This window comes from Perissodus microlepis, chromosome 14 (genome assembly GCF_051167445.1).
Source record: "Perissodus microlepis isolate ML-2025 ecotype Zambia chromosome 14, ASM5116744v1, whole genome shotgun sequence".
Classification (NCBI taxonomy): Eukaryota; Metazoa; Chordata; class Actinopteri; order Cichliformes; family Cichlidae; genus Perissodus; species Perissodus microlepis.
In genome coordinates this window covers 26,773,809-26,787,450 of record NC_140474.1, presented here as the reverse complement: position 1 = coordinate 26,787,450, position 13,642 = coordinate 26,773,809, and the positions used below count along the sequence as shown (strand labels likewise).

The 13,642-nt window shown below is 41.3% G+C and overlaps 1 protein-coding gene across 2 annotated transcripts in view; it reads right to left on the bottom strand.

The window, feature by feature from the left end:
- The window catches only part of hip1 (huntingtin interacting protein 1), a 90,323-nt gene that overhangs the window by 54,790 nt on the left and 21,891 nt on the right, over positions 1–13,642 (bottom strand). For both annotated transcript variants that reach the window (XM_084949929.1, XM_084949930.1), the window contains 9 exons: positions 11,209–11,272; positions 10,544–10,686; positions 10,383–10,439; positions 6,164–6,244; positions 5,418–5,494; positions 3,402–3,463; positions 2,176–2,316; positions 487–544; positions 222–297 (listed from right to left, as the gene is read on the bottom strand). In XM_084949929.1, the coding sequence (XP_084806055.1) occupies positions 222–297; positions 487–544; positions 2,176–2,316; positions 3,402–3,463; positions 5,418–5,494; positions 6,164–6,244; positions 10,383–10,439; positions 10,544–10,686; positions 11,209–11,272 (759 nt within the window). The remainder of the gene's footprint in view (positions 1–221; positions 298–486; positions 545–2,175; positions 2,317–3,401; positions 3,464–5,417; positions 5,495–6,163; positions 6,245–10,382; positions 10,440–10,543; positions 10,687–11,208; positions 11,273–13,642) is intronic.

Below are 13,642 nucleotides of genomic sequence, written 5' to 3'. Positions count from 1 at the left end.
AAGGTTATTCTTTGTATAACGTCCTGGTTTAGTCAGGTTCATCACAGTGGAATCTATTTGCCTACATTTTCATGAAAGCGTGACATGAATTTGCCTCGTGTCAGGACTTTCATATTTCATTTTCAGTTGTGAAAAACGATGGGATTCAACAATAAAGATAAAAGCTTTGAACTGAAACTTTTACACGTTTAGGTGTGGTTTAAATGCGCTTAAGTCCTCACCTCAGGCAACTGTGGGATTTGAATCAGCCTCTTAAAATACTGCAGGTTGCTGGAGCGATAAAACAGACTCTTTAGCCTGAAAGCAAAAAGGGGAGAGATATAAAAATGAAAAAGAGGAAACGAGAAAACCTCACTGAGAAAAGCAGACAGAGCAAAAAGGTCTGACACTAAAAATTCATTCAGCACGGTAACAAGAGCTCAGAGAGCTCAGAGAAACTGTGACCAATTCTGTGTGTGTGTGAGACACTGAAAGTGAACTTCATACTTCTTGAACTGTTCCTGGAAGCGATCTCTGTGGCCCTGGAGAGTGTCAGCTGGAAGGCCTGCGTGCACACAAAGACAAGTGGCCAGGAATTACTTACAGACAGGTAGATCAGGATACTTTAAAACATGTCTGACTGCATACACATACGGAGGGATTTGATTAAGAATACTTCAGAACTGCAAATTTCCACATCTACCTTTCCAGAGAGTAAGAAAAAGGCTTTTTGAAACTGAGCTGCTGGTTAATTTTTTTTTTCCAGTGAGGCTTTGAAAATTTTCATGAGCCCGAGGGGTTCTGAGGAATCCGTCAATTCAGAGAGGAGAAACGCATCTCTCAATCTTTGAAGATAACTGTCAGAGATTTTAAGTATGCACACATCTGAGGAATATTAAGAGCCAAAGGTAAGGCTAGAAATCCTACAGCTAAACCCAGTGCAGTTCAGGAGACACAGGGCTTCATCAGCTTGTACTTAAGTGGTGCTTATGAGTGAGACTTTGAATACAAGCCCATACTACAGTATTTATTGGTCTGTGATTTTACTGTTGTATGCAAAAAGATGATGTCAAATATTTGAGGTTTAGAAATGTTCAAAAGTGTCGAGCCAACCGACATTTCTTTATACTTTGCTTGGAAAAGGTGCAGTGACTTATTGAAGCGGGCAAACAAAACTGCATTGGGAGTGTGTTTGGGATGATTATCATGCTGAAAATTGAAAGTGATGCCAATCAGACATTTTCCAGGCAGTACTCCATTGTTTCCTGACAGCCGCCCTTCCGCTGAGACCATTTCTGATGAAGCTTCAGTGAACAGTAGACGGATCAACTGAAGGTCCAGATGCATCACTCAGGTCCTGTGTCAGGTCTTTTTCCTATTTCTTAAAGATGTGACTTTCAGTTTCAGACTAATAGCTTTTTGAGAATTGCCTTGTTGGTGCAAAAATGCTATTTTATGGAAATTGTTACCAGCAGTCTGTCACAAAAATGTTTACAAAGTGTGTAAAGACATTGGATCTTTGTTAGGTTGTCTGTTACGTGTAGACACAACACTGGTCCATCCACTGATCATTCGACTGCACTTGAATGAGTCACAAGTTAGTGTTAAATGGCTTAAGCACATCTGTGCTTTAGACAGATGTGATGGCAATGACTACTATTTACCTTTAGCAACAAATTACAGAAGCATTAAAAAAAATGGCAGTTTTGTTCATTGCTAGCTGCAGACCTAATGTTGCTGTTGTGTTTGTTGACCAGTTTTGAACATTAAAAACAATTAACATTAAACTAAAAATACAATTATGATTGAAACTGGTCAACAAACACAGTGAGACTAAGTCTTAACCACTTCTGATTAAGCCAAGGATTTGCTCTCATAAACTAAGGTCAGAAAACCATAAACAGCATTTAGGATTTAAAAAAAAAAAAGTTTCAGAGTAAGGCCCGTGTTTATTTTCCTGCACAATCTCAACTAATTAAAAAATGGAAATAATCAGTTATCACCATGGATGAAATGCTACTTTAGCTAGACATCAATAAATGCAAATCAGCCCAGTCTAACAAGGGATTCCAGTCACTTCAATGATATTCAAAAACTGCACAACATTTGCATTTAGTAACGACAACACTGAGCACCGCTGCAGTTATTGAGCCTGCAGCCGTGTGTGTGCTCGACCAGCAGGGGTGTGTGACTCACATGAGTGCAGCTTAAACAGCAGCTTGACGGTGTAGTCATACAGGTGGCTGGAGTCGAGGATAACCTGGATGAGGGGGGCCAGACGACACTGACCCGCCGCCGTCACAGAGACCGACCGAGACATGTCTAGAGAGCTGAACACTGTGAGGAGAGAGACGGCCAATAAATGCAGACCCAAAAATCAATGCACACACATACACACATGAGCATTAGTAATTATTGCAAACAGTGGGAGACTCATCAATCATACATGTTTCATGACTCAATCAACTTGTGCTCTTCATTTTACTGCTTCTGCCACAATTAACTAATAAAGTGTCTGAGAGCAACACACGGCTCACTCTTGCTGCACTTAAAAAAGGTTTTAAGTGACGCAGAGAGAGAGAGAGCAGCAACCTGAACACTAACAGGATTGTGTGACTCGCTGTCATTACGCCCCCCTCTTTCATTTCCCTGCTGCCCTGCTCACACTATCCCCAAAGTTGGCCGCTGAGAGCCTATGTGTAAAGCTGAGGTGTGGTTTCCTGCTTAGTCACAGCGTGCACACACACACACACATGCACCTAGATGTCTGGCCTCTTCACCCCCAGATGACGTGATGCTTTTTAGAGAACAGACCACAGGAGGAAGCTGACGACAGCATAAGAGATTTGGGTGCAACCTCGATTTTTGATTTGTCAAAGCAAGACATGTGATCGCCAATGTAACGAAGAGATATGATTTAGGCTTGGGAGCAATATTAGGAGTGGAGTTGGGGACGAGGGTTTGATAACATCACCAGGATGTTGAATGAAAGCCATGATAAATAGATACCAGAATGTAATTTCCTCCTGATCATTCATAAATGGAAGCACACAGCCTTCCCGGCATTTCTTCTGAGCTCCTGGTCACATCCCAGCGCTCTATTTTTAGCTCGACCCACACTTCAAGAGACATTAACCTGGGATGACTCACCCAGACAACAAGGGGGGCTAAAATATAACATGAATCCACAAACAGCCTGGCAGTAAACTGAATCAGAAGAGGTGGAGCTCTGACGTGACATATATATATATATATCATGACATCATCTTTATTTCTGCGCACCATTGTGCAGAGACCTCCGATCCGTCAGTCTGTCTGTGAAAGTGTGAACTTGGATGCATTCATCTGTGGGTGTGTGAATGTTAATGCGCACGGTTTCAGATAAGCACAGCTGGCAGCGCAGTCAGACCAGAATAACTTACCACCCAGGAAGAGGTTGAGCTCACACTCCAGGTAGTCAAACATCTCTACGGTCAGCTGGAAGCTACAGGACAGGAGAGAGACACGCAGAGCTCATTTAAATAGAAATGCTATTAAACACTCTGAAAACACATCAGATCTCATGCTGGATGTCTACACCGATATGGACTGGATAATTTGTTAGCAACACAAGGATGCCACATCATTAGATGGAAATGAAAACGATCAACCTGAAATCAAAGTAAAAAACAAAACAAAAAATATTATGCCACAGGGATTTTACCGAAATGCCATTGTAGAAACTCATAACGGTGCTCGTTAGTTTGTATGGCCCCCACATGCTTGTTTGCATGCCTGACAATGTTGAGGCTCATAAAGATGATGGATGGTGTGTCCTGCGGAGGTCTCCTCCCAAATATGGACCAGGGCATCACCGAGCTCCTGGCCAGTTTCATGTGGAACCTGGTGGCATTGAAACATAACGTCCCCGAGGGTTTCTATTGGATTTAGGTCAGGCAACCACGAGGGGCAGCCAATGGCAGCAGTTCTAACATACTCAAGGAAATGCCTGTATACTCTCACCACATGAGGCCGGGCATTGCCGTGTACCAGGAGGAACCCAGGACCGACTGCACCAGCGTAGGGTCTGACAATGGATCCAAGGTTTACTGATACCTAATGGCGGTGTTGTTGTCATGGATACACCTCCTCAGGCTATCACTGACCCACTAACAACACAGTCATGCTGAATGACTTTACAGGCATCATAATGTTCTCCACGGCTTCTAAAGACCCTTTCGTGTCGGTCACATGTGCTCAAAGCGAACCTGCCAATTCTGGTATTCTATGTCAAATTCCAGTTGGACTCCACGGTGCTGGCAGTGAGTACAGGACCCTCTATAAGTCCTGATTGTTTGGTCAGAGACATTCACACCAGTGATCTGCTGGAGGTCATTTTCTAGCTCCGGCAGTGCTCATCAGGATCTTCATCGAACAAAGGAGCAGATACGGGTCCTGTTGATGAGTTAAGGACTTTCTACAGCTCAGTCAAACTCTCCTAGAGTAACTTTCTCCTGGAATCTCCTCGAAACAGCAAAACCCAAAACAAAACAAAAAGCCCAGAAAGGAATAGTTATGGGCAAACTATCCTAAATGAAGTGTTTGACAGCTCTTTCATGTCTTCCTTTTGCCCATGTTAATTAGATCCACGTGGCTCGCAAAAACGAATAAAAGACAACTGAAACCTCTCCGCGTCCGTGAGATGGCTCTGACACTGATATACCCGCCTCAGATTACAACATCGATGGCAAATCTAACAAATGGGTACAGAGCACTTATAACATTAGATTTCTTTTAACCTACAGACGAGTGTTTTCCTTCTTTTATACAGTTCTTTCCATTTTTTCTGATTTCCCTCAAACTTTTGCTCCTTTTTTGGGAGAAAATATCAAACAAAAACATGTCTGGTTTATTACTATCAAAGCATTAAAGAAGCAGATACCGATCCAGGACTGTTGGCTTACGTGACCATCTCTCTCCGGATCGGGAGCATATCCAGGCACTTCCTTAGCCACCATTTATTCCTAATATGTCTCCTATTGAACATCAAAATTTTCATCAAAGGCCAGCCACAACCAGTAACCACTGCACAGCTGCAGCCTGCACTCATCCAGGAATGCAGAGCAATCTCTCAACAACAGATCCGGACACTTGTGCAGTCCATGCACAGATGGGAGACTGCTTGCATCATGCTGAGTGGAGGCTATACCTCAAATGAAACATCTTCTGTATACATGTTAAAGTGTTAGTATGTGTCAAAGTAAAGAACAAGCCTTTTGGTTATCCCCATGAACAGCCACATATTATCCGTGTGTGACTGTCCGGTAACAACTGAAGGATTTTGCATTTCACACTTTTGCTCCACAAAGCTGAGAAAAAGGCAACGCTGCCAGCACAGCGGTCCTGTCTGCCAAACAAAAACAATACGAGCAGCCGAAGCAGCGACTCGCCACACTCACAAGTTGTTGACGTCGTTCTCTCCCGCCTCGTCGAGCTGTCGGTTTGACATCTGAAGGTTTCCTGGAAAACGAGGGTTCTGAAAGACAAAGCAATGTAAAAGTCCCGATTACGGTTATATACCAGACCAATCTGATGGTTGTAAAAAGCAATGTGCTATTTAAATTAAGATTCATTAATTAGTCTGAGTACTGTGAGTCAAATAAGTTGTACGAGCGGTTGGAGATGAGGGAAGGGAGACCGGACAAAAGATACAAACGACAAGGCTTTACTTTGAAACACCCCGTGAGTATTTCACACTATTTTGTACTTTCACCCTACTGCTTTTACTCGATTACTCGGTTTAAAAACGTAGTGAAATAGCAATGTCAATCTACGCGTAGTGATCCATTTTTAATCGAAACAACTGATTAGAGCAACTGTTACTAATAATGAATTAATATGCATACTAGCAGGCATGCATCATATGCATGTTTGTCACTTTCCAGGTGAAAATCCTCAACCTTGGCAAAAAACACCCAGACTTTCTGGGACAGCACCGGCACTGTATTCTGGTCCCTCCTTAACTCTACTCAGATGTCTCATAAAAAGCTACATTACAGATTCTTGGGAGGCCATTAGTGTAAAAGCTGGAATTTTCTCTGAAGCCACCCGCAGAGACCTGCTGGCACTAAAAGGAGAGTCTGAGACAAAGATAATGAGAGACGAGGGAGAGTGGTGATGGGTTTTATAGGTCAGGCCAACTCACTTTGATGTGAAACTCCATTTTGGTGATGAGCAGTTTGAGGTAGATGCTGCACAGCTTCCCGTAGCCTTCACTCAGGTGACCCTGATGTAGAAAGACAGAAGAGGAAGTGAAGAAAATCCAAGGAAACAAAGGAGAAACAGTGTCCCCATGTCCTTCCTTCTAAAGGTCACAGGGACACCGTGTAAGGTCACTCTCACAGTGTACGGGTGAATGCAAAAACCCAGTTGACAACATCCTTGTGCCAGGAAAAAGTAGAATATCTCTAGCCTGTGAGTGAGGGTGGTAATGACATAACAGGAAAGAAAGAGGCCACAACCTTTGTCCCACTGACCACGCTTCCTGTATCCTCCTCCCTACTGACATCAGCAAAATTGAGTTAGTGTAATAAGGAATATCTTAGACCTCCACCCCAGTCGCTGTTGCTCAATTAATCGCTTAGGAGTGTCTCTTGAGATTTTTGTGGCTAAATGTATTGCAGTTGACACATGTTTACGCTTGCATTTCATCAGAGTCGCCGGCATCAATATAATGAAGAGAAATCTGCTCACTTCTATCAGTGGTTCCCAGCATTTTCCATCCATGCCCCATTCAGATGGACAACACTGCTTCATCAACGCTATACTACATATATCTGTATATGTTATTTGGGTGTACATTCAGGATTATTCAGCCTAATGTTTAAGCTGTTATGTTCCGTTAACAAGAATTTTAGCGAACAGTTTATTCACACTTTTTTGGCTTCCACTTTCATCTATTTATTTATTTATTTATTTATTTAATCTATTTATTTATATATTTGTTTTATGTATATATTTGTTCAAGTTGGATAACAACTTGAACAGCTCTTGCAACTTGTTAGCTCGCTATGACAATTTCCAAGTTTTAATGTAATACTTAGCTATTTATGTCATTTTAGCTGTTAACTGTGCCACTGAACAACCCCTCCCCCCCCCACACACACGCAAGTGAAAATTGTGAGTTATTCCTGAGTCGAAACTTGGTATGCAACTTGCTAACCTGCTAACATAAAAATGTGAGTTGCTGAAGGTAAAGGTAAAATAGTTTTTCTTTACTGATGGAAACAGGCTTTAATCATTTATCCATTGTGTTTAGCTGACTATTTCATTTGTTTATTTATACAATTAGGTAATCATTTAAATTGATTGTTAAAACTTTTTTTAAAACTGTTTTTTTTTCTAAAAACATTTCTTTAGCTCTCTCAGTTATTGAGCCATACCGTTAGCTAGCTAAGATAGTTTCCAACTTTCAGTCTAGTTAAGTTTAGTTACCTACTTCAACTATTAATCCATTAGGTTGCGCTAACAATGTAATGTATGCATACAGTTAATCATTTTTACTGCCCATCTAAACCTTTATGTTTATTATCTACATAATTTAACTCATGAGGCATATAGTTAGCTAGCTATGACAATTTACAACTTTTAATGTAATACTTAGCTATTTATATCATTTCAGCTGTTAACTGTGTAAGTTTGTTTCTGCCACTGAATAATAATTTAACTGTTGAGGCACACAGTTAGCTAGCTATGACAATTTTCCACTTTTAATTCATTACTTTAGCAACTTATCTTTAATTAGAAAAAATAAATCAATAAAATAATCTCTGCATTTATAATGTCAGGAAACAATTTTCATCCATGCTTTTTCAACCAGGAAGATATTTCTTGTCCATTTTAATCACTCGTGTTTTCTTTCGGTTGTTATTGGTTAACTAAAGGCGCAGTAACACTAACAGTGGTGCTCAAACCTATTCAGGTCAACTAAATTATTTATTCTTTTAATGCATCTCTGGCTTCCTACAAGATACCTGGAGAGGGAAGTCAGTGGGGTAGATAAATGCAAATATTATCAAATGACATTATTTTGAAAATCTTTTGAAACAACTTGAGAATCCAGTATTGTTTTTTTAACTACACCACCAAGACTAAACGCATGTCAGCACAAATCCCCCAAACCAGAACGACACCAGCCTCGGTGACATTACTGTTTCATGAGGGTGGTAGATGATGCAACATGAGCTCATGTGGCTTTTGTCCATTATGTCTGTCACTACACTCTGGCAGCAGGCTACCAACAAATGATGATGAATATAATCTGCTATGATCACCACAGCAAGGAGGACAGTTGGCAGCCGTACTCTGTTGATAATGAACAAAATCCAAGTAAATCAGCAAAAATTGCACCTGTATATGTTAAACTCCTAGAAAGATCATTTTAATGAGTCGACACCCACCTGGATAGCCTGTTAATGCCTTTTCAGTGAGTACCTTCACCTGGCCTGAGGTTTGCTACACAAATTTATTCCATGTGAACTTAATCTGGTGCTTAATCTAACAGCTTGTAAAAATAGCCTGAGCACTATATGTCTAATAACTCTGCCGCCTGTTTATTTACTGCTGCGTTATTGTTTCTGTGGCTTTCTTGGTCTCTCAACATGCTTTTAAAAAGAAAATAATCTACTCTGAAAGCACTTTAAGCTCTGCTGTAATTCAGGAAGTAAAGCGAAAAAGCTACTGCCTCCGTAAATTAATTGACAGAATTTGTTTTGTTCATTTACCGAGCGCCTCTACAGTACGTTGCACTTCTGCACACACAACTGCGATGCCAGAATAAAGGGGACAATAATACACAATGTTTCGTGTCTTCACATAACAAATGCAGTGGTCCCACAAGCCACTGCCAAGCTGCACAATAATGCCAAGCTGTCAGAAAACCATGCAATCACAGAATGATTTATAACATTAATTACTGTAACTAGAATTTAATGACACTTAAAGGCAATAACAATAAGGCATCCTTCATATAGCTGCAAAAGACAGTTTGGTTGTACAAAACTGGTTCAGTAAAGATAGATCACATTTCTTATGACGACAGCTGTAAATTTTACTGGAGAGTAGTATTGCTGGTCACCACAGCAGATAGCTCGGCATATTTGATTTGGCAGATTTCAAAACTGGATGCCCTTCCTAACAAAACCTCAGAGTGATGTGTGTCTCCACCCATATCTTTCACATGCTAGGCATATGTGTAACCACTACACTATGGAGCCACTGTAAATACAGGAGTAACACCCCAGGCTATACTGACATGACTTACTAGTTTAAATGGTCACATTTGTTCGTCTTGTATTGACTTCTGATTTACCTTTTAGTAATGAGTATGTTTCATTCGTATTGTGTTTTATTCAATTCATTTTTAGTGTTACAATAAAGTAATGACTAAAGAAGATTACCGTATTTTTTGGACCATTAAGCGAAACAAAAGAGTCAGATAAGTCAAACTTTACTCAACTCATTCTTCTTGCTTCCTCCACTTCTGTACCATTGATTCATTAATGTTGAATTCTCTCGCAGCTGCTCTATTACCGTGTTGTTGCAGTATATTAATGACTAACCTCGTATTGTGGATGGATTATCTCAGTTGTTCTCCTGACTGAAGTTTGGTCCGTTTACAGCATCCTTAACCATCAGGAACCCTCACGTTAACTTTTATCAAGTGGGAAAAAGTTAGCGTTCATCCTCCAGCTTCACTGTGTTTATGTTATGCTAACATAGCTGTGTCACTAGCGCTCACGTAGCACATCATTATATACCAGCTAGTCCAACTTCAGTAATCCTACAAAAGTCACAGCTCTTTAGTTTTCTGTCTTCATTTATGTTGGAAGTGATAGCAGAGCTGTACGTTTTAATTTGTTCAGACATCTCTCAGTCAAAACATGCTATATCATGTTTAGGTGGAAATTAGCGAGCTAACTTCCTGCTAACTTCTAAATCTGTTAAATTTAATAAATTCTGTTTTCATGGATGCCTGGATGTTAAACTTAATTGTTACACCTGGTAAAGCAGCAACGCTGATGATTTTATTAAAGATTAAATAATTTAGGCAGTTTTTAGCTCTCAGTGATGCTGCAGTGTTCGTTTGACTTTGGGGCCTAAAGCGGACGGAGTTTTGGACCCAGATTATTCCACAAGGCTCCTGACTACGGTAGCCGTACTAAAACATTTTTTGTCAGATTTTTTTTTATTACATAAAATCGGTTCGAGGTCAGTAAGCACAGCCAGAATTCATACATAAGACAAACTAGGTTATAAGGCGCACTGTCAATTTTTGAGAAAATTAAAAGATTTTAAGTGCGCCCTGTAGTGTGGAAAATGCAGTAAATGAGACTTATGACTGTGTGAGATGACATAATCCTTACCCACATCCTGCTCATATCAGTTAAATCAGCCTTGTTCCTCATGGAGTCCTTTATCACCTGAAGAAACAACAATGGAAACAAAGAGAGAGGAAACATCCTTAACATTGAGTATCAGAACACAGTTACAATAAGAGGGAGACAAAGTTTTTGTGTTTACGTACGTTCGGATGCCCGTCCCGCAGAAGCTTGTGGAAGACATGGCAGAACTTCCAGCAGAGCACGGCATTGCTGGAGAGAGGAAGCCGGTTGACTGCCGCCCAGAAGGTGTGGGCACCTTTCTCATGATGGGTCCCCAAGATGCAGGGTGAGAGCGGCAGTCAAGGATCACAGGCTTACAGTGTTTGTGTAGCCTGGCGGAGCCTAAGTATTTACCAATCTCAATACAGAAAACTCTTATTTTAACATTTGTTGCATCTCCTTTGTGTGTGTATTTAATGATATTATTAATAATATAATATTAATAATATTATTAATTAATAATTAATAATATAATATTTAATGATCTCTTTTTTGATGTTTGAGGCCTTTGCTTAGCTCCGTCTCTGTGCAGGATGTCAGATGTTAGCTGTTTGGTGCTTTTTAGTCTGTCTGATAAAACAGAAATATGTCCGTCTAGCCTTCCGTTTGGTTTCACACATGACTAAATTAGCTGTGCAGCAGGGCCATGTCCAGACGATGGGGTTACACAAAATTAGCTGTTTTGCACCAACACAGCCCTCCAGCTACGGAAGGATGATTCTGCACACACAACAAAGTCAAAACAAATGCTCTTCCTCTCCTCAAACACACACACACACACACACACACACACACTATGTTAGGATATTCCTGGCATGCTTCTCTTTGACAGCGACCTCCTGTGTGTTGATGGCCTTGTTGATGCTGACAGCCTGTGAGGAGGAGTAAAGAAAGTGCAGAAGAGAAGAGGGGAGAGAAGCAGAGGAAATAAATCAGCCCACAGCTTTTTTACTCACAGCAAAAAAAGCCAACTAAAAAACAAGTCAAGTTTTTCATTTTAAAACTTGACATCTTCCACCTTTCAGAAAGTTGCCTTTTCCCTTTTCTAACCACCTGGGGAATGAGAGGCAGCCCAGGTTTTTTATAACGCGCTGATTGACCCATTTTCTGCAGAGTTGGTATTCAAGGCAGCAGCTGAGAGGCCTCCTCTCTGCTGCTGAGGAGGATCTACAGCCTCGCAGCCTGAAAGAGACGCGTGTTCTGCCAAATCTCAGCATGGAGTGCAGTCGGCAAGTTAAATTACAGACATGTGACGGAGCATGTAAGAAGGGCTGAAACAGCGCAGGTGCTTTTTTTTTTTTTTTAATTCTCCTGCGTGTTTGTGTTAATTCACAGGATTAGATGTCATCATATATACGAATAGAGCAGGAAACAGTTGCAACATCTGCAGAGGATAGAGGACGGACAGAAAACCACCACTGACTACTCTTCAGCAAACATAGTTAACATTAAGACTGTAACCAGACAGATTTAATGAGACGGCACCAGCAACCAGACACGTGCGGATAAGCAGGGGAGCATCTGTCTGTGCTGTGACATCTACTGAGGAATGTTGGCCAGACTGAACCTGAAGCTCCTCCAACTTCAGCTCAAATTTTAAGAATCATCAGACATGAATTACAGAACCACCAGAACGCACTGGAATGACTTTTCACTTCTGCTCTAACCCAGTGTGACACAGTCACAAGGCTGAAAATGCTGCCACCGGTAGCTTGGATGGTGTTCGTTTGTCAGTTTTTGTGGGGATTTCTGGTTGTGCTATGGCACGCTATTGGCTTTCAGGAGGTACTATGGACACTACCTCTCATTCTTAAACTACCCTTTTAGATAAAAGCTCGTGGTTCAGGCCATCATTTAGATATGCTGCTGTGGGGCCCCCCCATTTTCCATGCATTTCTTTGTCACAGCCAATTACTTTTTGTTCTCTCTCTCTCGCTGTGGCCTACCTTTGTGCAGGCTCTACATGTTTCAGGTCTGCACTTCCTGGCCCACCAAAGTGGCGAGTATACCTTCTTAGCTGAGGCAGAAGCCACCAATCCCGAGTGTGGCTTAGTTTGGGGTTTCGTTTCAGTTGAAAGGGAGTCGTTTCTCTCAACTGTAACTTTCTATACAGGATATTTTTGGGCTTCTTTCTCTGTAACATAGGAAGGTGAAAATGAGGCATACTAAACATGCTCTAAGACTTATACTTATACTAACTTATATTACGAACTACTACAAAATTAATAAAGTGCTATTCAAAGAAAAGCATTAAAAACACAACCACTATTTAATAAAACAAAGCCTGGGTGTCCAGCAATGCTTGCAGATTGTGAGGCTGGACTTTGCACAGCATATGTCTGTGAAGGTTCTCAGTCATCCAGGTCATCGTAGTCAAAGGAGCTTGCAAAGAAAAGCGTCTGGACTTCTTTAAGTTTACTTGAAGACGTTTCACCTCTCATCCGAGAAGCTTCTTCAGTTCTAAGGTCAAATGGTGGAGAGTCCCAGATATAAACCTAGTGGGAGTATCCCCCCACAGAGGGACAAAAGGACCCCCTGATGATCTTCTAATCGCCTGAGCCAAGGTGTGAAACTGGGTGTGGGTCCCAATCAGCCAGAGTTTCGGGTGTGTTCATTGTGAAACCTGGCCCCACCTTATCATGCGAATTCCTGAGGTCAGATGGCCCAGGATGTGAGTGGGCGTTAAGGCGTCTGGGAAGGGATCTCAAAACTGGATTATAGATGGCAGAGAGTTGGTGTCGTAAACCCCCGCCTCTGTTCAAAGATGGTCGCTCACAGTGGACATAGATGGCTTCTTTCACTCCTCTTTCAAACCATCTGTCCTCTCTGTCCAAAATGTGAACATTGGCATCCTCGAAAGAGTGTCCTTTATCCTTAAGATGCAGATGGACTGCTGAGTCTTGTCCTGTGGAGGTGGCTCTTCTGTGTTGTGCCATGCAAGCTCCTTTGACTTTGCACAGCATAGCTTAAAAGCTAATGGTACCATGCTAACATGCAAATAATAAATAAGATGAAAAATTCCTCATTTATCCCATATTTGTAAAATTATTTTGTTACAGCCATCAACCGTAATAACATCAACAACAGTAGTAGTAACTTCTCACACACAATCAGGGGCTCACCAACCAAACCTCATCTATATCAGGTATTGTGACCTCATTGTGTTGCCTAACAACAGCCTACCAATGGGCTAGAATGGCCCACTTGTCGCATTTCCGCACCTGCATCCTTTTAATTTCAAC